Source organism: Polypterus senegalus, chromosome 1, assembly GCF_016835505.1.
Source record: "Polypterus senegalus isolate Bchr_013 chromosome 1, ASM1683550v1, whole genome shotgun sequence".
Lineage (NCBI taxonomy): Eukaryota > Metazoa > Chordata > Cladistia > Polypteriformes > Polypteridae > Polypterus > Polypterus senegalus.
Window position 1 is genome coordinate 18,678,100 of NC_053154.1, and position 22,185 is coordinate 18,700,284.

The window sequence follows — 22,185 nt, forward strand, 5'->3', positions numbered from 1 at the left end:
AGTACTTCAGGCTTATTGTAATCATTGTTATTAATAATTCAGTATTTTTGGAGCCAGAGAGTTAAGCCATATAAACTACTCAAGCGCCATTACTTTAGTGGTGTTGAATAAGACTATCGGCCATCCTTAATTATTTGCTTTTTTCCTTTTTTTCCTCACACAGGTTCCAGTCCAGAATCGTGAACCTGCTGAAGATCAATTTGAAGAAGATCAAACTATCTGTGAGGTTTGTGGTAGAAGTGACAGAGAGGACCGCCTTCTTCTTTGTGATGGATGTGATGATGGGTATGCTTGAGTTGTCAAATTCTATTTTAATTGCTTGTCAGTTGAGGAGTAAAAAGTTAATTCAATCTAATACATTAGATTACATTTTATTGCATAGAATTAGAGATTGGCAAGCCAAAGAAGCAACCCTTTAACATTCCATACACTTGCTGTGTTTAGAAAAGTAAATGTTTTGTAAACTTATTTTCACTACTTTGAGTATTTAAATAAAAATATGCTGTAAACATGCTATCATATATCACTTTTATAGATATATGAATGGGAAGGTATCAGGAAACATTTCAGCAGACTGACTAGAGGGATGGATATCCTCAGCTGACCTTGCCACTTTTGTTATATGAAAGTCTTTTTGAAAGAGATTATATTATGTGTTTGCTTGTTTAAGGTACCATATGGAGTGCCTTAACCCCCCTCTGGATGCAGTTCCTGTTGAAGAATGGTTCTGCCCTGAATGTGCCATCAACAATCCACCTCAAGGTAAATACCTGGCTGCTCTATGCGTAGTTTGTCATAGTGTCACAATAAAAAGAGGCCTACGTGATCTTAGCAAAATTAAAACTGAATTTAGATTACTGTGAATTGCAGTTGATATCTGATTGCTTTATAAAAAACTCATACAACTCTGTCATCTCCACGTGTTTTGCTTGAAATACTGTACTGAACAGAAAACTTAAGATACCCAAGACAATTATTTTTAAACTTGAGCAATAAGTAATTATTTGCTTCTGAAAACACTGTGTAATATTTGAATGAACACAAATAAACATTCATGAATAAGAATATTTAACTTTTAAAACGAGTCATTTGTGTGGAATGCAAAACTGAATTGATTTGCTTTGATATACCATTGTATAATTTCTTTTGAAGACGAGCATTAATTGTGTTTTTTTTGTTGGATATGGCAAAACAAGTATTTTATTCTCAAAACTTTACTTAGGGCACCCCAGCTGTTCCGTGTAATTACTGAATTTTACCAAGATTAGGGTAATGTAATGGATAACTGAATCAGATGTGCTAGAAGTGCAGTTTAACAAATAAATGCATGTATAAGATAGCAGGGATAGTGGGATAAATTAATACACTTGGACAGATCTGAGATCCTAGTTTTGTGTCAACAAGGCAATAGTCTGCGATTAATAAGCACATTATGCCAGTTTTTTTTTTTTTTTTTATACAAGATGTGGTCTTCAAATAGTCATTAAAGGATATGTTTGCCATTTTTCAAGTCAAAGTTGGTTCTTCACATCATGGTGCATATATGCATCTGCTATATGAAGTTGTGTTCTAAAGTTAAGCATTTTCTATAATTTAAAAAAAAAAATACCTTGCCTGCTCTAACACTTTATAATGGAGACTAATGGGACATTGGGTGCCCCGGGAAAATACAGTTTAAAAACGGACAGAATATGTCCAAGACAGTATTGATCAATATCTTGCAATTACATTGTAAAATAGTTTATACATGTTTTTTGAACCAAAAAATTGCCCAATATTATGATATTTAGCCATTTTAAAAGAGAGCCAGCTATGCACAACATCTCTGCTCTTGTCTTCATGAGTACTCTTTCACCTCCCTGGGTGTGGTTTCCTCTCAAAAGACCAAATCACAGTAAACTGCGGTGTGGTTGGTTTTAACTCTTTAAGGGCTAATTTTTTTCCCCTCTGTTTTGGCCCAGGGCTGAATATTTTTTCCAGAAAACTCACTAGGTTTCTGAGCAGCACACAAATCAACAGTGGTTTCACACACAAATCAACATAAAATATGTTTTCATGATAAATGTCACTCTGTTTAATGTTCCTTGAGCCTATACTGTATGTGAATTCACATACTTCTTACAGGTCATCATTCCTAGGGCTTTTGCTGGAAAAAACAACTTGAAATAGTTGAGTGGCTGGTAATCTGTAGTGCTCACTAGCATGCCACATCATTTGGTGAAGTCCGGTAGCCAGCTTGCCTCCCACAAGTGTAGTCCTCCCAGGAGAACATGCCGTAAGTGTGTCAGCTACATGAGCTACGATCAACTGATGGAGGTCCCTGTCTTTCTTTTTTGATCTCCAGATCACTTGTATCAGAATTGGACTTAAATAAGTTGGAGTCAGCAGTTAATATGCAAAAAAGAAAAAAATATGCACTGAGTATTTTCCTTTGTGTATTCGCTTTACTCTTTTATTGCGAAATGTTGATGCCGTTTACATGTTGTTTACTGTTCGCTGCTAACACACGTGCAAGGATTCAATGTCAAGTCAACGAAGCTAACTTCTAGCAAAGCAAGTCTTCCTGTAACCTAACAGCGACTTTTTCTTGACTTTTGCCCTCTATCCCTGGATGTCGACATTAGCCCTCAAACTTGTATGTTGACACAAGTCATCACACATCCTAAAAGATTTAATGTACTACTTTATTTATGTGAGAACTCGTACAAGCAAATGTAAAACATATCCTTACCACAAGAAAAACCAGTTCCAGGAATCTGCGATAAAATGATTATTTTCAGTTTTTATTTTGTTTTCCATTATTATTTTTAAATTTGTTGTCTCAAACATGCATTGGAAACATGGAAGGAATATCTTATATCAAAACACTTGCTGCTTTATCATAACATATTTAGGCTTTTATTTTCTGGTATTGCCCCATGCCCCCTTTAGCTTCCATTGTAAAGCACAAGTGTTGGCATGATTTTCTTTTTTTTTTTTTTATTAGAAAATGCGTGGCAAATATTTACTGTATATACCACATTTGTGAAAAAATAACTTTCAACTTAAAAAATGCAGACTTTTTCCTTTAAGTAAGAAAACACATGACTGACCTGTACTAAATGTCACTTCTTAAGGTACAAAATAAAATCCAATGAAGTGATTGCTCAGTATCTAGCAGAGTTCTCTGGTATCCAAGTACATGCTTTGACCTTGCACAGAAGACTTAAAACGATTCTTTTTTGGGTATACTATAGCTTGGATGTCATTCTTACAACATGACAATAAGCAGGAGGGAGTGAATTATGTGAAGGCCATTTGAAGCATGGAATGACAACTGCTAGTAGGTAGTTTAAAGAAGTGGTGAATCAGAATTTAAAGTTTTTAATTCACATAAATGCCATTTATCAGAAGAAAGAGCTGTTAAGATGATGCCTGCAGTCTCTAGCCGGCTTTTTGGTGTTTGGCAGTGCTTTTCAACCAGTGGTGTAGGGGAACTTGTCAGAACTGATTGAATAACACAACTGCTGAGACAGTCATTTTGCTTCATCATGTTTTACTTCTAGTGAAAAATAATTTATTGGAATAAATGTCCGATTGAGTGTACAATAATTACCCCACACTCATAAGTGGTTCACTGCATACTGGCTTACCTCGTTAGATGATGTTCTGGTGAAGAATTGTTATTAGGAATTGTCAGCTGATAGCAGTGCAATGACCAAATAAATTGTTTAACTATTCAAGCAAAGTGCAACACTCAACGGGGTGGTTCTAAGCATGGACATGGCCACCTCGGAAGAGCCATGGGAAGGAAATCGAAGTTGTATTGAGTATGCAAAACAAAATTTGGATACGACGAAAAGTGATTTGAAAATATAAAGTTGAAATTGAACTTTTTAACGACAATCAAAAAAATCAAGTCAAAAGTTAAGTCAAACTTCATTTATAACGCACATTTACAGCAGCTAAAACTGAACTAAAGTACTATAAAAAGAAAGGGTAAAAGAAGCAGTTAAAATGCATATACATGCAACACAGAGCTGCAAACATAACTCACCATTACATGAAAGAAACTAAAAATCCCCACACCCATGCATACATATTTATAATCATGAAAGTACATGAACCAACGTACTGTATGCAAACATGACATCTGACTCTTGCACAGTCAGATGACACCAAGAAGTGATAAGACTTTAATCATAAGTTAAAAATGTCTAATATTATAAGGCAAGCCATTCCAAAGAAAATGAGCAGGCACTGCAAAATCCCTATTCACTCCTTTAAAAAGGTTTGTTTTGAGAGAAAATAAGGAGCAGCATTTGAAGAAAAGAAGATCTTGTCAACTGGTATATATGTGGATGGATCTAGTGGCACAAAAATCTTTAGGGAAGTACAGGAAAGAATGGATTCCACTAAATATCAAGAAATCCTCCAGGATTATGTTAGACAGTCAGGAAACTGAAGCTAAAAAGTAACAGGCTTCTACAAGAAGAAAATGATCCAGAAGAAATCTACAATAAAGGTACCTCAAGAAACATAATGTGAAGATTTTGAAGTGCCTCTTGAAGTCCCTAGACTTAAACATTCAAAATCTGTGGGTGCATCATATGCAACCTGTGCATGCAAGACTGCTCAAGAATATATACAAGGAAGAATGGGAAGAAATTTCCAAAATGAAGAATTCAAAATGTAAAAGATGGATTCAGAAAACATTTGAAAGCTGTGCCGCATAATGAGCTAGTAGGGTGCCTAGACTTTTGTATTCGTTACATTTCGTTTTTAACTTTTTTTCAGTTAATCAAATAAATCATAAGTGTACTTAAAAATTTCATGTCATTATTTTAGTCTGTGTGCTGTTGGAAGTTGTCTTGCAGACATCTGAAGTAAAATTAGTAAATCCATGTAATTTAACCAGGGTCGACCAAACTTTTGCACAGAACTGTAAGTCTGCAGATAGCTTAGTAACTACTAGGTTGGTTGGCCATGTCCATACCCGAGCCCTCAGCATAACTGAAGGAATGCTGGATCACGACAAGGGAAAGAACTAAAAACAGCTAATGACAAAAGAATAGTTATGGAAATGTTTACAGGATGCTTGGAAGAATTTTGCCACAGAATCTGAAGAAATCAAATAGTAGTTTGCTATATTTTTGCATTCATATACCCTGTTTGGACGGGATTAGTGGGTTAATGTAAGCAATTACAAATGACAACACAAAATAAGGATTTGTTTTAAAAAAGCAAGATATTCTTGTTTTTATTTATTTAATTAATGTTTGTTGTATGTGTAGTATGTTTATTGTAGTGACATGTACTGTTTTCATGAGCAAATAAACACCTAATTCTTAGGTAACTATCTTAAAAATGTTTTTTTTCTTTGGCATAAAAGACATTTGCATGGTACTGTAGACATTAGTGATCAGCCAGATTTTGAGTTTTTCTGAATGGCTGTGTGACATACTGTAACAAACTACCAAGTTTAGAACGATTTACTGAATAATTTACTTAGTTTACATCTGCTAAAGCAAGTTTCTCTATACAGGTGGAATCCCATTGTAACGAAATTCATGGGACCATAAAAATACTTTGTTATAATGACAATTTCTGTGTATACTATTGTGATCAAGGTCATCGGCAATTCGTCCTGACTAATGGCAGCGGAGTAAGGACAACTCCATAACTGTTCAGCTGCATCTGGTAAACAGTAAACCAAGGGCAAAGTAATTGGTTGTCCTCTGCAGGATCAGGCTTACTGTGCAACGTGCTTGTCGCACAATGCTTAGAACATTTAACACCAGACTTTGACTTCCTCTTCCTCGCACGCTTCGCGATCTGCCACAGAGGTGATTCCGAGCTGCTGGTGTTTTTCTAATCTGAAGATGAGAGCTAAAGCTCTGCGGTTCCTATCTCGTATGCTTGAGTGCTGAAATAACAGCCCTGATGCTGAATGAAGTCTTGAGACTATACCCACCTTCTCTATACATTAAGGAAGTAGCTGTATTTTCCTTAGAATGTTCCTGTTTCTCGTGAAACTCTTTGACCGAAACTATTGGAAACATGGACTAATGTTCCTGTCTCTCATGCAATTCTATGACCTAAGCTTGACAATACCTGCCTTTTTTTTTTTTTTTTTTAAATTCTATTTAATAATGGAATGTTAGAGATTATTATTTATTTTTTTTTTCTCCATGTAAACTGTTGGTGCTTATCACTTTTTTGTTTATCACAAAGAAAACTTTGAGAAGCTCTATGAAACTGGAAAAGTACAGTATCTGCACACAACACAACTACCCACATGGGCGCTTTTGGGAGCATTGACTCAGAATTTAGCAATACCCTTTTGATGATGTGCCTCTACACTCTCCCTGAACCTTGCTGACGCTGCCCGAGACCAGAAATTTCGCAGCAGAATCACTTTCTTTTGGTCTAACAAGAAAGACTGCCTATTGCAGGGTTCCCTAGACTCGGCAAAAGTATGGGTGCAGCATTAAGTATTTTTTGCATCACATTATCATCTTTGATGGCAATTTTTGTTCAAAAATACATTAATTATGCTGAAATTTACATTTCGTTAAAACACAATCCCTTAAACATGCCGAAAAGCATTTGTTATTTTGAAAATTTCTTCAGCATTCGTGATAACGGGATTTGACCGGTATTAATAAATTTGTATTAATATTGTAATTCACCAACTGTGTAATGTTGATTTTTACAATAATGTCAATGAACTACTGTTCTATTCGTGAGTTCCAAATCAATTATTTAAGATCTTTTTTTCCCTACATACGAAGGCAATGTAAGTAGGAAATCAAGATATCAAAAAATCTGTATGATCAAAACTTTCAGTGACTTTGTTAAAGCAGTAATAGTGTTTTTATTTGAATACAAGGCTTTCAAAATTTCATGACACATGATAGTGTTTGCTATCCCCCAATTGCAGATTTGTCAGCTGATGAAATTAGTGAAGGAGAAGTTGCAGCTTTGATTGATGATACTATACCAACCACAAGTCGATTGCGTAGCAGCGCACGAAGAACTCGTGTCATTGCACGAACTCGCCAGAGTGAGAGAGTCCGAGCTTCCGTGAACAGGAGCAGAATTACACAAGCAAGAACCTTACAGGTATGCCATATTTGACACTTTTCCTTGTTTAGTGATTTTATCGTTTACATTTTAATATCTTCATACTTTTGTTATTGCTATAATTTATTTTGAAGCTATTTCCTCCTGTAGTCCCAAGAATATGTTACCTAATTAGTTACTTAATATTCATTTTCCTACTATGGGTGTGTGTTAGACACTGCTTGTGTGCAGCATAGTGAAATTGTTACAGATTATCTGATCCTCAATGCATCACAAATTTCAGAAATGAAAATTTGTTATTTTTCTAGTGAGTTCTGAATAACCCAGAATGGGAAAAATGACTACTGTGACAGGAATGAACAACCACGATTTTTGAGACTGTATTGATGGGAAATACCTTTCACAAATATTGATTTAAATGCTATACTTCCACTCATTTGAACAAACCCTGTCTCTTGTCTTTTGTGACTGTAACACCATTCAAGGTACTTCTTTCTAACACTACTACTTAAGTTGTCATATTGCTTCATTAATAAATTGGTAGTGTTTTTCCCTGTATACTTTCCAAGGCTACAGAGAATCTTAAAGGTTTTTACTATTATTTTGTGCAATATGTGCTACTGCTTTAAATCTTTTTCTATCCATTTCTGAAAGTGTAGTGTACTCCTTTCTTGGGTTAACGGATGGGTTTACAAGGTGCAGTGTTGTTCCTCAAATTCAAGTGGTAACCCTGCCAATTAACAATGCTCATTCCACTTGCCCTTTAACTCTTGACACATTGCACTTCCTTTAATGATTACATTGTTCTAGTTGTATTTGTACATAATATAGAAAATACTGTATATATTAGGGCTGGGCAATATAATAATATGTAAATAGTTTAAATATACATCAGAGTGGAGCAAACAAATTGAAAGTGAAAATATTTGAAATAGTGTAAGTTCTACCAAACACACAAACTGTATTAAATACTAGACTAAGTGAAACATGAGAGACTGTAAAGTGCTGTCTGTTGTGAATATTTCTGGAAATGGTTAATAAACACATCTACAATACACTAAAATATTTGTGACTTAAATATTACCATTGGACTAGCTTCTAAAATACTTGTTTTAGAGGCTGTTTACGTTATATTCATTTAAATCCATTCAAGGCGACATTTTTGAAGGTATAGCCTTGTGATTATGAAAATGTAAAATGGATAAACTTGTTGTCAGAACTAAGATAACAATTCTGCATTTGCAGAGACTGAATACAGATGCGTGATGTTCATTCCAACTACAAATATATGCATTTGAAATGGAAAGTTATTAAATGCTCTTTGTCTTTTTCATTGATGAGTTACTGTTAAAGACGTTTGATACAGTCTGTATAATTTAGGGGTTCTCAAACTTTTTATTCCGAAGACCCAAATAAAGGTATTATATCAGGACCCAAGAGAGGATTATTACCAAAATGACAGCAGAGCCATACATAGACAGGTAAAAATGGCCATATAATAAAAAGTAAATGGTTTTTGTTTCCATTCAAGCATATTTCTCACATGGTTAATACTAAAAAATAAAAGTGGAAAATAAGCATATTGATCAAACAAAACCCATATATTTTTTAATGGGGTTCAACTTAAAGCACAAGGCATCACAGTATAGCACAATCATTAAACATAGCAATTAAGGAAATTGGGTGATCCTGTTCAAAAATTTTTATACCCTTAATTCTTAATATGGTGCATTGTCCCTTTAGGGTTAATGACTGCTTGCAGTCATTTGTGATAATTGTAAATGAGTCACTTTGTTTTATGAGGTAATAAAGCTACCCATTCTTCTTGGCATAAAGTCTCCAGGGCATGTAATTTTTTTGGTCTTCTTCCATGGACTGCATGTATGAGATCTCCCCAAAGTGGCTTACTATTCAGGGGTCTTTAATTAGGGCAATCTGTGTGATTTTAGTTATCGTTATGATTACTAAAGATCACACATAATTCTGTGATGGTAAATAGCTTCACCTTACCACTACTTCATAATAAAGGAATGGTGTTTTGTCCGATTACTCCTCAAAATGGCTAATATTTTTAGAAATTCCGCCAGAGGTATGTAAACTTATGAGCACAAGTGTAAAACAATAATTATCATTTACAACAGGGAATGGATTCCTGGGGCATACCATTGCAATTGTAAATGCTTAGTGTGTATTTTTTAGTAAAGCTGAGAGAAATAAATTCTTCTTTTATAATTGGTACAGTGCGAGGATATGATTATTTCTGACAGGATAGTTCGAAAGATCACATGACTTAGCCACTTAATGCCTATGTTCCTTCACAAACATGGTATATATACATTTGCTGTGCACAATTATGCTCTGAGGTTAAGAACTTTCTATAAATGTTAAAAAAAAAAAAAAACAATTTACCTATCTTTACAAAGGAAGTAACAGAGAGGAAAAGCTTAGCGGCTTAACAAATCTGTGCATTTTTCATGTTGTCAGTTGTCAAGTATTGATCCACTGCTTGCGATTACACCCACACTGTAAAATAGTTTATTCATATATTTCATATTTAGCTGTCACTTAACTGTGCTAATAGAACCCTCTTTTATGTTCCTTGAAATTCATATTCCTTTTCTTGTCATTGCACTTAGTACAATGAAATTGCAACAACCTTATAGTGCATTCACATATAATGGACATAATTAAATGATAATGCAGTACATTATAATAATATAGAATTACTAAATTGTCAGTCATAAGTGTTTAGTAGTATTCAGTTCTTGTATAGCTCTGGGGTAGAAACTGTTCTCAAATCTGTTTGTCCACGACTGGATGGGCCTGAACTGCCTACCAGAGTGCAGCAAATCAAACCGGTGATGTCCAAGGGTAGGAAGGGTCTTTCATCATGTTTTCTGCTCTTTTGAGGCAGTGACAGCTGAAGAGTTCCTTCAAAGAGGGCAGTGTACAGCCATTAATTTTCTGGGCAGAGTTTATAATCCTTTGAAGGGCTTTTTTCTGCCAATGAGCTGCACGCAAACCATGTAGAAATGCTGTATGACAGCACACTTTCAGTGTAGCAGTTCTCTTTCAGGTTGTTTTTTCTGAGTATCCTTAGGAAGTAGAGTCCTGCTATGCCTTCTTAACTGCCAGTATGGTGTTTATGGACCAGAAGAGATCTTCTGCAACGTGTTTACCCAGAAATTTGAAGGCAGCAATTCTTTCCACACAGTCTCCATTGATATATATTAGGTTGTGGTTTGTATTATGCCTCTGGAAGTCTATTATATGTTCTTTTGTTTTGGTCAAGTTCAAGGTGAGGTTGTTCTTGGTGCACCATGTAGTCTGTTTTTGGACATAATCCCTATAGTAGTCCAATCACGGTCGTGTCATCCACAAATTTACTGATGGTGTTGGTGGAATAAGAGCGTACCCAGTCATATGTATAGAATGCATATAGTAGTGAGCTCAACATACAGCTTTGTTGGACACCGGTGTTGAATGTAAGGGTGGAGGAGAAGGAAGGTTTTAATCTAACCATTTGAGGGAAATTATTCAGAAAATCTTTGGTCCTGGTCCAGTAGCAGACTGATTGTGAAAGTCCTAAACCAGTGAACTTTGTGACCAGTCTTTCTGGGATAACTGTGTTAAAGGCCGAGCTGAAGTCTCACAGAAGCATCCTCACATAGTTCCCCTGCTGTTCAAGATAGGAAAGTGCAGTATACAAGGCTGTGGAGATGGCATCTTCTGTGGAATTGTTTGCTCATTAAGCATACTGGTGTGCATCCACTGTGAACGGGAGGCTGGCTTTGTTGTGTTTAAGGACCCGTTGTCTGAAACGCTTCATAGTAACTGGAGTGAGTGCCACTGGACAGTAGTCATTGAAACTGCTGATGACAGGTTTTTTTTGGCAGCGGGATGATTGTGGTAGACTTCAGGCAAGATGCAATGATGAACTTAGACAAAGATAGATTGAAGATCTTTGTGAATACCCAAGAGAGTTAATCTACACATTCTTTCAATACCTGTCCTAGCGCTCCTTCAGAACTGACAGCCTTTCTTGAATTGCAGGGGTGTGGAAATCAAATTTATTTCTACTTGTCCACGGACAAGTAAACTTAGAAAATCCTCTTGTCTGGCAGTTAAATTCACTTGCCCATAAACAAATAACAAAAGTGAAAAATAGTTTCTTTTTTCTGATCTCTTATATTGATACCAAAACTGCCTTCCATTTTAAAACTGAAAAAAGTATTTTGCCACCTTGCTCTAGAACATTATATAAAAGATTCCCTTATTTTAACAGGCTAATAAACAATGCCTTCATTATAGCTACACTAGTTCTTTTTCATATATTACAGTTACATAACAGAACACTGTCCTGATTCATTTTCTGCCATGTTCTTCGGCTTTTGTCTTGCAACATCTTCTCCCCCAAGAATCTTTACTATCTCAGACAGCATGGGCTGAATGCTGTTCATTTCTGCTTGAGCTGAGCTGCATGGTTCCTGGACTGATGGTCCTGCAGCAGTGGATGCTGATGACTTGTCAGGTTTTTTATGAGTGATGTGCCTGTTGCCAGGTGACAGCCAGAATTCCACAGCTGGTCGTGGGTCAAACTCTTCTAAAGATGCAGTATTGAACAGCCTAGCATAACGCTCAACCTCCGAGCGTTCAGCTTTAGAAAAGACTTTTTCAATTGAACCAACTTTTTTCTTTTTGTCTCTATCTGACGTACTAAAACCCCAGTTCCTGTCACCTATTTGTGAAATTAAAACTAGTTATAAGTTTAGACCTCTGTATGGATGGCATAATTAAACATGTATAACGATTTTTTTTTTTAAAGTTCTGAAAACTCTGGTGTAGGTTTGTAACTTTTTAATTTCACATTTTTATTGTGTGGTGATATGTTATATGGAGAAAGACAAAGGATAGGAGCTGGGGGTTTGGTACGTAAGATAGACACAGCAAACATGCAATAAAGAAAGCCTGCTCAGAAAAACATCCATTGAATTCTGTGTTCATGTCTCCGACCTCCATCCAGATCACGAACCCAACATTTACACAATATTTCAGTTAAACCTGTGCGATACCCATTCAAATATCCAGTTTTTTGGAGCCTCGTCACACCTGCCATAAACTTCTCTACACTGAACGTAGACCTGAGGACCCCTTAATGCAAGGGAGCCAGCCACACCACCGTGCCCCCCGCCACCCATGTCTAATACATGCTTTAATGCATTTCATCATGAAAAAGATATCAAGTATTTATCTTTAGTATTCTGAATGTTCATTGAGCAGGAATATCATTAAGTCAATGTGCGGCGATTGCTGCCGGCTCTTCCTCACATGCAAGAGGAAGTCAATTTATGAAGTGCGCAGAGATTAACAACTGGGTCAGGGAACACTTAATAGAAAGCATTTTATGTGCTACATTAATTTGACGAGGTTTGAGAAAACCTAGTAAATGAAACATTCATTTTAAGATGAAATTTATTTTGCGACATTCTACTGATAAAATAAACTATGAGAATAAAGTGCAAATGTCGACTTTAATCTCGACATTTACATTTTTTTGTCTTCACTATGTCTGTATTTTTTTCACCGTGGCATTAATACGCTCCCGTAGGTTTTTCACGGCCTGTTGTGCCAGTTTTAATCAAGCAATGATCATTTCTCATCCGCGATGCTACTTGTTTCAGTTTCAGCAACACGCATACAGCGAGAACAACGTGCTTACCGCAGTGCATTATGGGTTACGCAGGGAATTCCTAATGGCGTATTCGAAATTCCGCAAGACGGTACTTTTCCAAAGAAGTAAATATTACCGATGTTGTTGTGGGGGTGAAGAAATAATTGCGTCTAAGTGAAGATTTTTATTGATATTTCATAACATTTGGAAACCGTTAGAATGTTTTTTATTAATAAACTGACAGCGCGAAACCAACTTGTTTTATATGAAAAATTCTCTAATCAAAAACGTTCTATAGACCGCTCATCAGGATTAATGTCACGCAATAAATTTCTTAACTCCTCAATATATCACAATCTACGCGAAATCGCAATTCAGGAAAGATTAACTGCCTAACAAGCTTTATGTGGAGCAAACAATTGCATTGTATGTGAAATGACCGCATTTTTATGTAGAAAAAATGAATTTTATCAATAATATATAAATGTTATCGATTATAATGAAAAATCATCAAATTACATTGTAATGTCAGCAAGAAAAAAATGGCCGCATCTCCAAGCGTGTAAATAGTAGGGTAAAATACTTATGTAAGACCACAAGAGTGCTTCCCCTTTGAAAAATAAGCCGTCATTTTGTAAACAATATTGAATACCAATTTGAGACATGAAGAACATACCTAAGTAGACTGTTTCCGTACGAAGTACGTACCCAAATGTTTAAAATTTCAAAGTAGTGGTAAAAATGTGCACAGCACATATAATTCTTTTTTCTCCAGAAGATTGCACTTGTCCGCGGACAACTGAAACCAGAAAAACACGATTGTCCGACGGTCAATTTACCCGTGTCGGATGAGTCGGGCGTTGGGTTTCCGCACCCCTGAATTGACCGCTCTAAGCACCCGTCTCACATCATGCTCTTGCACTGTATAGGTCTGGTTGCAGACGGTTGGTGTGGTTAAGGTGAGACTGCTGAGGCCTGTCTGCTGTTTCCACCTCAAAACAAACAAAAAAATAATTCAATTTCTCTGCCATCGAGATGTCCGCATCAATAGCCATGTGGTTACTACTTCTGTGGTTGGTGATGTGGTGGATTGTCAAAGCCGGTGTTGGTCACTGTTTGCAAAGTGGTCCTCAATCTTCCTTTTGTAGGCTGTTTTAGGCTCTCTGATGGCTCTCTCTAGGTTGGCTCAGGCCATGCTGTAAAGGGCTTTGTTGCCAGACCTGAAGGCGGCGTTGCAGTGCGCAAGGAAAGATCTGACCTCTTTCATCATCTAGGGCTTCTGGTTGGGGTACACATGAATATGTTTGTTGACAGTAACATTGCCAACACAGTTTTTAATGTAGCTGAGTACAGTTGATGTGTACACTTCCAAACCCTGTTCCTCAAAAATGTCCCAGTTATTCATTTCACAGCAATCCTGAAGCTGCAAGGATTCTCCTTCAGGCCATGTTTTAACAGTCTTTGTGGTGATATGGTCTTTCCTTCTGAGGGGAGTGTATGTTGGAGTCAAAAATATAGATAGATAAATTATCTGACTGGCCAAAATGAGGCAATTGTTTTTCCTATAACAATTCTTGATATTTGAGTAAGCCTTGTCTAGTATTTTTTTTTCTCCTGGTTTCACAATTGATGTGTTAATGAAATTTAGGGAGATCTACTCTCAAGTCAGTGTGGTTGAAATCATCATTTAAAATGACTTCAGGGTAAGTGCTTTGCTGCAAATTAATGAGATCGAGCAAGTGATTTTAGAATGTAAATAATAGCTGTGACTATAACAATGGTAAATTTCTGAGGTAAGTTTAAGGGCCTGCATTTGATTGTAAGATACTCCAGATAAGTAGAGAAGTGATTGCATATGATGTTCATGCCTGTACAACAGCTAGTATGTATGTAAATACAAAGTCCCCCAATTTTACCTTTACCAGAGTCTTTGCTTCTATCTAGAATACTGTATGTTCTACAAGCTCAATGGCTGTGTCTGCTATAGGCAAATTTAGTCATGTCTCTGCGAATAGTAAAATGCAACAGTCACTTATGAGTTTGTTCTCTGAGATGTGTAGATGTAATTCATCCATTTTGTTTGTGATGGATCTGGTTGGTATTGGTGAGAAATATGCTGGAAGTGGTTTATGTGGATATTTCCTAAGCTTTACGAATAGGTCAAACCGACATCAGCGCTGTTGCTTCCTGTATCTTCTCCTTCTTCACCAACAACCTGTGGAGGACCCAGTGTCCTTTATTTCATCCGGGAAGTCACGTGAGTGCAAAAAATTGTCTGCCAACAGCTGTTGGTGACTATACTTGAGATTCACCAGGCTGAACTTAACAGTAATAAACATACATATAAACAAAAACACACATAACAAACACCAAAAGGGCGATCGTACAGCCTCTCCATCTGTGTGTGCCAGCATTATAATATTAAATAACAGGCCTCATTAATTACCTGATTGAGAAATTGCTTTGAAAGATAAAATGGACATCCAGAATCTAAGACTGATGTTTCAACACATATATATGACTTCTAGTCTTATGTTTGAGGTTCGAATCACCTGCATTCCTTATTCCTTTTAGCTGTATTATATGCATTCTAATTCCCATGTGATTTAAAAGTAAAGAAAACTCATTTTATATAGTGTGGGTGAGTCACAGACTGGTTGGACAGAGTCATTGGATATGTCATACTATATAACTGCTGGTCATAGGAGTGTGCTGCGATTTAAATTAAATCTGTGAATGAAAATTGCTAAAAAAGTTATATAACGTGACCTGCCCTTCAGAAGTCTGCTTTAGCTGGTCATTTAATGGCTGTCATTATTGTTTTAGAGTGCTGCTTAAGAAAAAAAAAAACATTTTTATGAATCGTAAAAAGCAAGTTAATTAAACTGCCAAAGTAATTAAAGATATTTTATTAATGAAGAGGACAACCTAGAACAGAAAATTGATGTGTTCCATGCATTTTTTACTGTCATAGCCAGACATTAAAGCTAGTTTTCTTTGCAGTCTTTATTGCCTTAATACTATTTCTAGACAGATTAATGCCAATGTAGTGACAATGACCCTTTTCTTGAGTCCCATTCACACAAATAGTCTATATCTTGGCAAAAGTTTTCAAAGTTGCCATGGTATGTATGAATGAGCACATTTTACTAAATTACTAAGTTAGTTAACCTGAGAGATTTCAGTGTTTTCTGTGTATAATCTTGTACATGGTATTTATCTTATTATACAGCTAACAAGCAGGATGACTTTAATTCTTTTTAAGCTATGTGAAAAATGTAATTGGTTAAGTACTGATTATTTCATAATGGTTTCACTTTAATGAATTTGTTGTTGCAGATGTCTCCACTCATAGTACTTTCTACTTATATGAATTATAGCTTTCACTCTCTATGTTGTTAATTGCAGGGCATATTGCCCATCCCAAATATATACATATATATATATTTTAGAACCTGACGTGAACATGTGCCGATTATTTACCTTGTATACATATAGAAGTATGTTAATCTGATTCTATACGTAGTCATGAATACACACAAGTACATCCACACTCACAGAAGTTCTTTTTTAAATATTTTAACAAACAAAGTCTTTTTTTAACATTGTTTAATTATGTGTTTCTATTATTTAATGTGTTTTCCTTTGACTAGACGTATTTAATGTATTGGTCAAAAAGCTGATTGACAGTCTCGGAGGATATTGGCAACCCAGAGCCTCCCATTATTTAATTTATATGAGGTCCTTAAAGGTGGTCTAATGTGCATTCCTAAGCATAAAACAAGTGCCAATGAGTTTTTTTTCTATTGTTTGTTGACTCTTTTGAAAATACTTCTGTTTAGTGTGTTTCTTCTCCCAAATTGAGCTGCATTGTTTTATTCCCTTTGTTTTTGTGAAGTACAACTTATATATTTATTCATTTCAATTGTTTTTCAGGAGGAGTATTTAGTATGACTAATGCCGATTTTCCACTTACAGTCCACCATGGCCTGGTCATTTCCAGTATGGTTCAGCTCAGCTGTACAGCATTTATATTAGGTTAAAAATTTCAACTAGAACTTCAAATCATTAGTTAGTAATAAAATAAAAGAGTGGGTAATATGGATCTGAATGATGTGAAGGATGATCAAGACATGAAGAGATTATACACCAGTGCTTTAATATTTAATCAAACAGTAAAAATAGGAGCAAACATACTTTAGAGGGATTGCTTATAATTGAGTTATGAGTCATGGTGTTCAGAAGCCATTATATTCTCACATGTGGCCTTTAGACAAAATGTCACCATGGTTATGCAGGACCCATAGGGAAGAAAGGAGGTACACACATTCCGGGGGCATCAAATCTAAAATTGCCATTGTCCAGCCCCTTGCGGAGTGGGCCATTGACCAGATAGAAACAATGGAGTTTCTTTAAACCCACTTCCACAAGTCTCTGTAGCATATGGCAGTTTTGGATTTGCTTACTTTGTCAACCTTCTGTGAAAAAATCATGGTTATTGGTCAAACTGGGGTTGTGGGGTGGATGTAAGCATTTTTTTTTTGATACATAGTCTTTCTATTTGAGCACAGCAAAAATGTATTGCATAAAATAGTACCACTTACACTTACAATAACAATAAAACAAATAATATGTGAAAAAGTACTTGCCAATGTAGGCAGTGCATACAGCAACATTGTGCAGACTTAGAATACAGCAGATTTATTAAACATTACATCTCAGAGAAATTTGAATCATTATAGTCTTCAAATGCAGCCATGAGGTTGCGTTTAGCGTAAAACATTAATGCTGAGGACATAATTATTCACTATATGTATAACTGCCCAGTGAGCTACCCATCTCATACAAAGGTAGTTTTGTCTTTAGTCCATTTCTGGACAAGTGGGTTTTTCCTTTTCTTGCATGCATTTTTTGCATTTACTGTTATGAAGATCATTTTACTTAGCTGGCAGGACTTCAAGTAGCAGGAGAAGTGAGTTGGTGTGACTGTGTGCTCCCTGCCAGAGTTTTAGTGACTAGTACTGGGATTCTGCTTTTCTATCAGGAATGTCTGTCAGATATGTCATTTAGATTACTAGCTTCCACCCCGTTAATGAGATTGTGATATGTCTGCTTTGCTTTTAGTTATGGCACGTGATCTATGGACATGAATTAAAAAGTAGTAAGCTTTTGTATTTCTTTTTAAACTGACAATAAAATTTTGTGTTGTAGTGAAAAGCAGTCAGCCAGTTTGGTTGATATGTTTTTAATTATGACATGATAAAACTGCTAATAAACAAAATAGCCCACTTAAGTATTTATTACATTTCAGCGTTGTTAACACGTTGGATTTCATTTAATTTTGGCACAAATAATCTTTTGTAGTCAGTAAAAGAGGAAAATGTGCAAAAAATTATTTAAAGACAAAAATTCACCAGTGCTTTTTAAATGGGGGTTTTTTCAGATTTTGAAAATATGTACAACATGCTCTATTGAGGTACCTCAATAAAAACTGAATAATTGTACCAGATTTCAGTCAAATCACTTCACTTGGTGCCCAGTTGTTTCATGCAGACAAACATGACAACAACAGTAGGTGCTTCTCACATCTTATTGGCCACCTCTATTATGAAACTGATGCATATTTTAGACTAACAGTATTGTTCATTAATATCTTTTGTCAATCTTTGTGGTGTTCTGCTTGTCCTGGTTAATGTACTGCATATATCCGAAACGTACACAGACAGTGGTGTATATGGATGATTCTGATCTTTACTTTCTACAAAAGCATATCCCATTTAAAATCAATTTGCCAGTATCGTGGTACTAAACAATTTGTAAGTTTCATGTGGATGATTCAGGTCAGAATGGTAAAATATTGCAGAGTTTTATGTTTCCAAAATACATAATAGTTGAAGTGTTTGCCTTACAAAATGTAGGTCTTCTCTGAGCTGACTGAATATAGGGAGCAAAAAATATACCACTAGTATATGTTAGTAAAATGAACAAATCCATACCATTAGATACCATCTATATATAAAATATATATATATATATATATATATATATATATATATATATATATATATATATATATATATATATATATATATATATATATATATATATATATCCAACGTCTGCATGTCTGTCCGCTTTTCACAAGAGAATTACCTAATGGATTTAGATTGGGTTTTTTTCTATTTTTTGCTTGAACATTCCCGTTGATTTTGTGACTTCACTAATTGCTCTATGTATCACATTTCGCTTGCGGTACAGATGTATTTGCGTGAATCAGGGAGACACGCAGAAGGCCGAGGGGAAAAGCCAGGCCAGCCTCGGGGCGTTCCTTACCTCCATTTAGCTAATGAACAAGAAAACTACTTAACAGATTAGGATTGGGGTTTTTTCTATAATTTGCTTGAAAATTCTGGTTGATTTTGCAACTTCTGTCATCATGCTAAAAATCATAGTTCAGTTTCAGGAGCGATATAATCCTAGACAGAGGCTGCAGGCCGTGGGGAGAGTTAAACGTGACTTCAATAGTGGGGAGCTGGGAAGGGTTGTCCTCACTGTCCTGTTTCACTACTGTGTGGGAGGAGGCATAGAGGAAAGCTAGTTTTAAATACCGGGTTAGGTATGAGATAGGGACTGTAGGTTTGTACTTAAGTTGAATTTGTGTGCAAGTCGGAACAGGTACATTATTTTAATAAATGCCATTGTTGACCGACTGTAACGAAGTGCTCTGCCAATGAATGATGGAGTTTCACCTCTCTGTGACCTTTTTATTATTTCTACTTTTTTTTCAATGGTGATGGTTTTTCTTCTTTACTGTATCACCAGCACTTGCATCAGATTTGTGTTTCAGAGACATTCTTAAAGGGTGAAGACAAAACGTTAAGTTGAGCTCTTCTGCACAATATTGTACATGATAACACAGCAGTAAGGCACCGGACGTCAACACGTCTGATGTATAGGGTGGTCCAGATCTAATCATGCAATTTTTATTGCGCTATAACTTGTTCAGTTTATTACATAGAAAATCACCCAAAAACTCCCGGACCATCGAGAAGTGTGCAAACTGATGGCATGAAGAATCGTCTTGGCGCCGAACTTGAATCGTTCCTGCATAAATCAAAGTCATCCAGACGATCTGGATCTGCATAATTTAGATCTGGACCACTTTGTACTGACAAGAGACAACTTCCTGCTATGTACATAACAGTACAAGCAGGCTTGCTATTGAGAATGAATGGGGGCAGCGAGGGGCGGTTCATCACCAGCCCGCCTCACAGTCACCTCCACTACAGTAAGCTGCCTGCAGTGCCCGCTGCACCACCGCCCCCATTCAACACACAGCCATCCAAGGCAGACTACAATGCCACCCCCCCTGCCGCCCCGTTCAGCCACAACCGGGCCACCACTTGCAGCATTACCAGCCGCCCCACTGAGAATGAACGGGCAGCCGTGTGTGGTGGGCGGGTATTGAAACCACTTACCGCTGAGAGCCGCCGAGGGATGCTACCCTGCGCGAGCAGCGAAATCGCCTCCGTCCAGCCACCGCTTGCAGCGCCCCCAGGCTGAAGATGACAGAGCGGCGGTTACTGAGGCACATGCGTCGCAGCTGCGGCCCCGTTCGTATGTCGTAGGTCAGATGTCTGCAACCTGGGGACTACCTGTATATAAAAAATCCACAAAGCAAGAAAAGGAATCGTGTTATCTTAAAATAGTTTTTTTTTAATCCTAAACTATCAACTCCTATCATGAGTCATAATCCGAGTAATATGATTAGACAAACGGGAATCCAAGGCAATATGTAATAAATAAGGAGGGCAGGGTAGGTGGATATGGGAGGTTAGGGTTTGGGAGATTAAGGAGGATTAATGATAAAAGTCTTTAATTATTATGTGCATGTTACTTTTTTCAAGTCTGCATATGCTGGGTTAGTGTCTGTCTGTTAATGGTGTTTTCATCGGATAGCCATGGTTTAGCCAGTTCTCGGGCACTTTTAGTAGTAGCCTTGAATTTCACTTGCACCAAGTCCCATTTAAATGTTTGTCCAAATAAACTTGTATGGGTGTAAATTGGAGACTTTCTGTCTGTTCTTCTAACAGCATTGCGATGTTTTAAGATTTGTCCCACGTATACAGCTGGGCTTGAACCACATGCTATGGTGTAAACCACATTCTGTGTCTCTCCTGCCGATTTCCTGGCTTCAGCTTTAATAAGAACTGTGCAAAGAGAGTGTGTAGGTTTTTGCCCATATTTTATGCCTGTTTTGGAAAAGATGCATGCCGTTCTTTCCGATACCCCATGATGATAAGGAAGTGTGTTCCAAGTGGTTTGGTCCATGGGGTCAGGTTAGAGTCAGTTGTTTGCTGGGGTCTCTGGTGTCTCCTATTTTAGCATTGTTTGATGAATGTCTTTGGGTAGCCATTTGATGTGGACAGCTGGAAAAGATAGTATGTCTTTCATTCTTTAGTCTCCTTGGTGGTACATTGGGTTGCCAAATAAGGTAAATAACATTGGACTTTGCTTTTATAATAGTTACGTATTTTTGACCTTAAAATATCCAAACGACCGTAAAAAAATCCAAAATATAGTAAAATGCTAAGGTCTGTGTGTCAGTCCACTGAGTAATTTGATTGGTCAGTTTGGCTTTGGTGGCGCACTTCTTGAAAGAAGTGCTAGCGTGACACGCATGAGAAAAGTGTAGGAGCCGTGCAGAGAGTCGCCTACAAAGACTGGAAGTATACAAGCAGACAGGAGGTGAGCAGTGCATCTCAAAACAAGACTCTCAAAAATAGGCTTTACAGAGCACACTCTACAGACAGCATGATTACGAGAGGTTCTGACACACTAAGATGCAGAGGAAGGGTGATGAAGATACATGTAGGGTAATAAATATCATGTATTTTTAACTTTATTCTATTAACCTGTCTTCTGTAAGTAATAGGACTAGTTGATATTACAAATGCATTAATCATTAATCCAAAAGGTTCACAATTAGCCCACATGAGTGAGAGGAATTATACCCTTGTGGTAATGTTAACATACTTCATGATAAAAGGTGGCAGGCAGATTAGTTTTATTTAAATGTAGGGTGATCATTAAAAGCTGGGATGAACCATATTTTCTTTCTGAAATAACTACAGTATTGCTGTTAGTGAGCTTTCAGTCATGTTGGGGGAGAACCCATCAAAGCGAATGACTTTTTCAACATATTTGAACAGGCAAACAGTAGATCGTCATGCAAACAGTGCCTACAGGTAAAGGTAATATATTTGAATAAAAACAAGAAAAAAAATTAACCTTTCATGTATTCCACAAAATATCAAAGGCTGTTTCATGGCACACCTTGCAGAAGGTTCTTTTTTTTTTTTTTTGCAGTCTCTTTCTAATTGTAGATGCATGCACTTGGACACCAACCTTTGTTACAGATCATGCAATGAAATTTTGGGGTTCTTGGA

At 36.6% G+C, this 22,185-nt stretch overlaps 1 protein-coding gene across 2 annotated transcripts in view; it reads left to right on the forward strand.

Moving 5' to 3' along the window:
• phrf1 (PHD and ring finger domains 1) overlaps positions 1 to 22,185 on the forward strand; it is a 116,776-nt gene that overhangs the window by 42,752 nt on the left and 51,839 nt on the right. For both annotated transcript variants that reach the window (XM_039744469.1, XM_039744477.1), the window contains exons 6-8: positions 164 to 285; positions 671 to 762; positions 6,923 to 7,104. In XM_039744469.1, the coding sequence (XP_039600403.1) occupies positions 164 to 285; positions 671 to 762; positions 6,923 to 7,104 (396 nt within the window). The remainder of the gene's footprint in view (positions 1 to 163; positions 286 to 670; positions 763 to 6,922; positions 7,105 to 22,185) is intronic.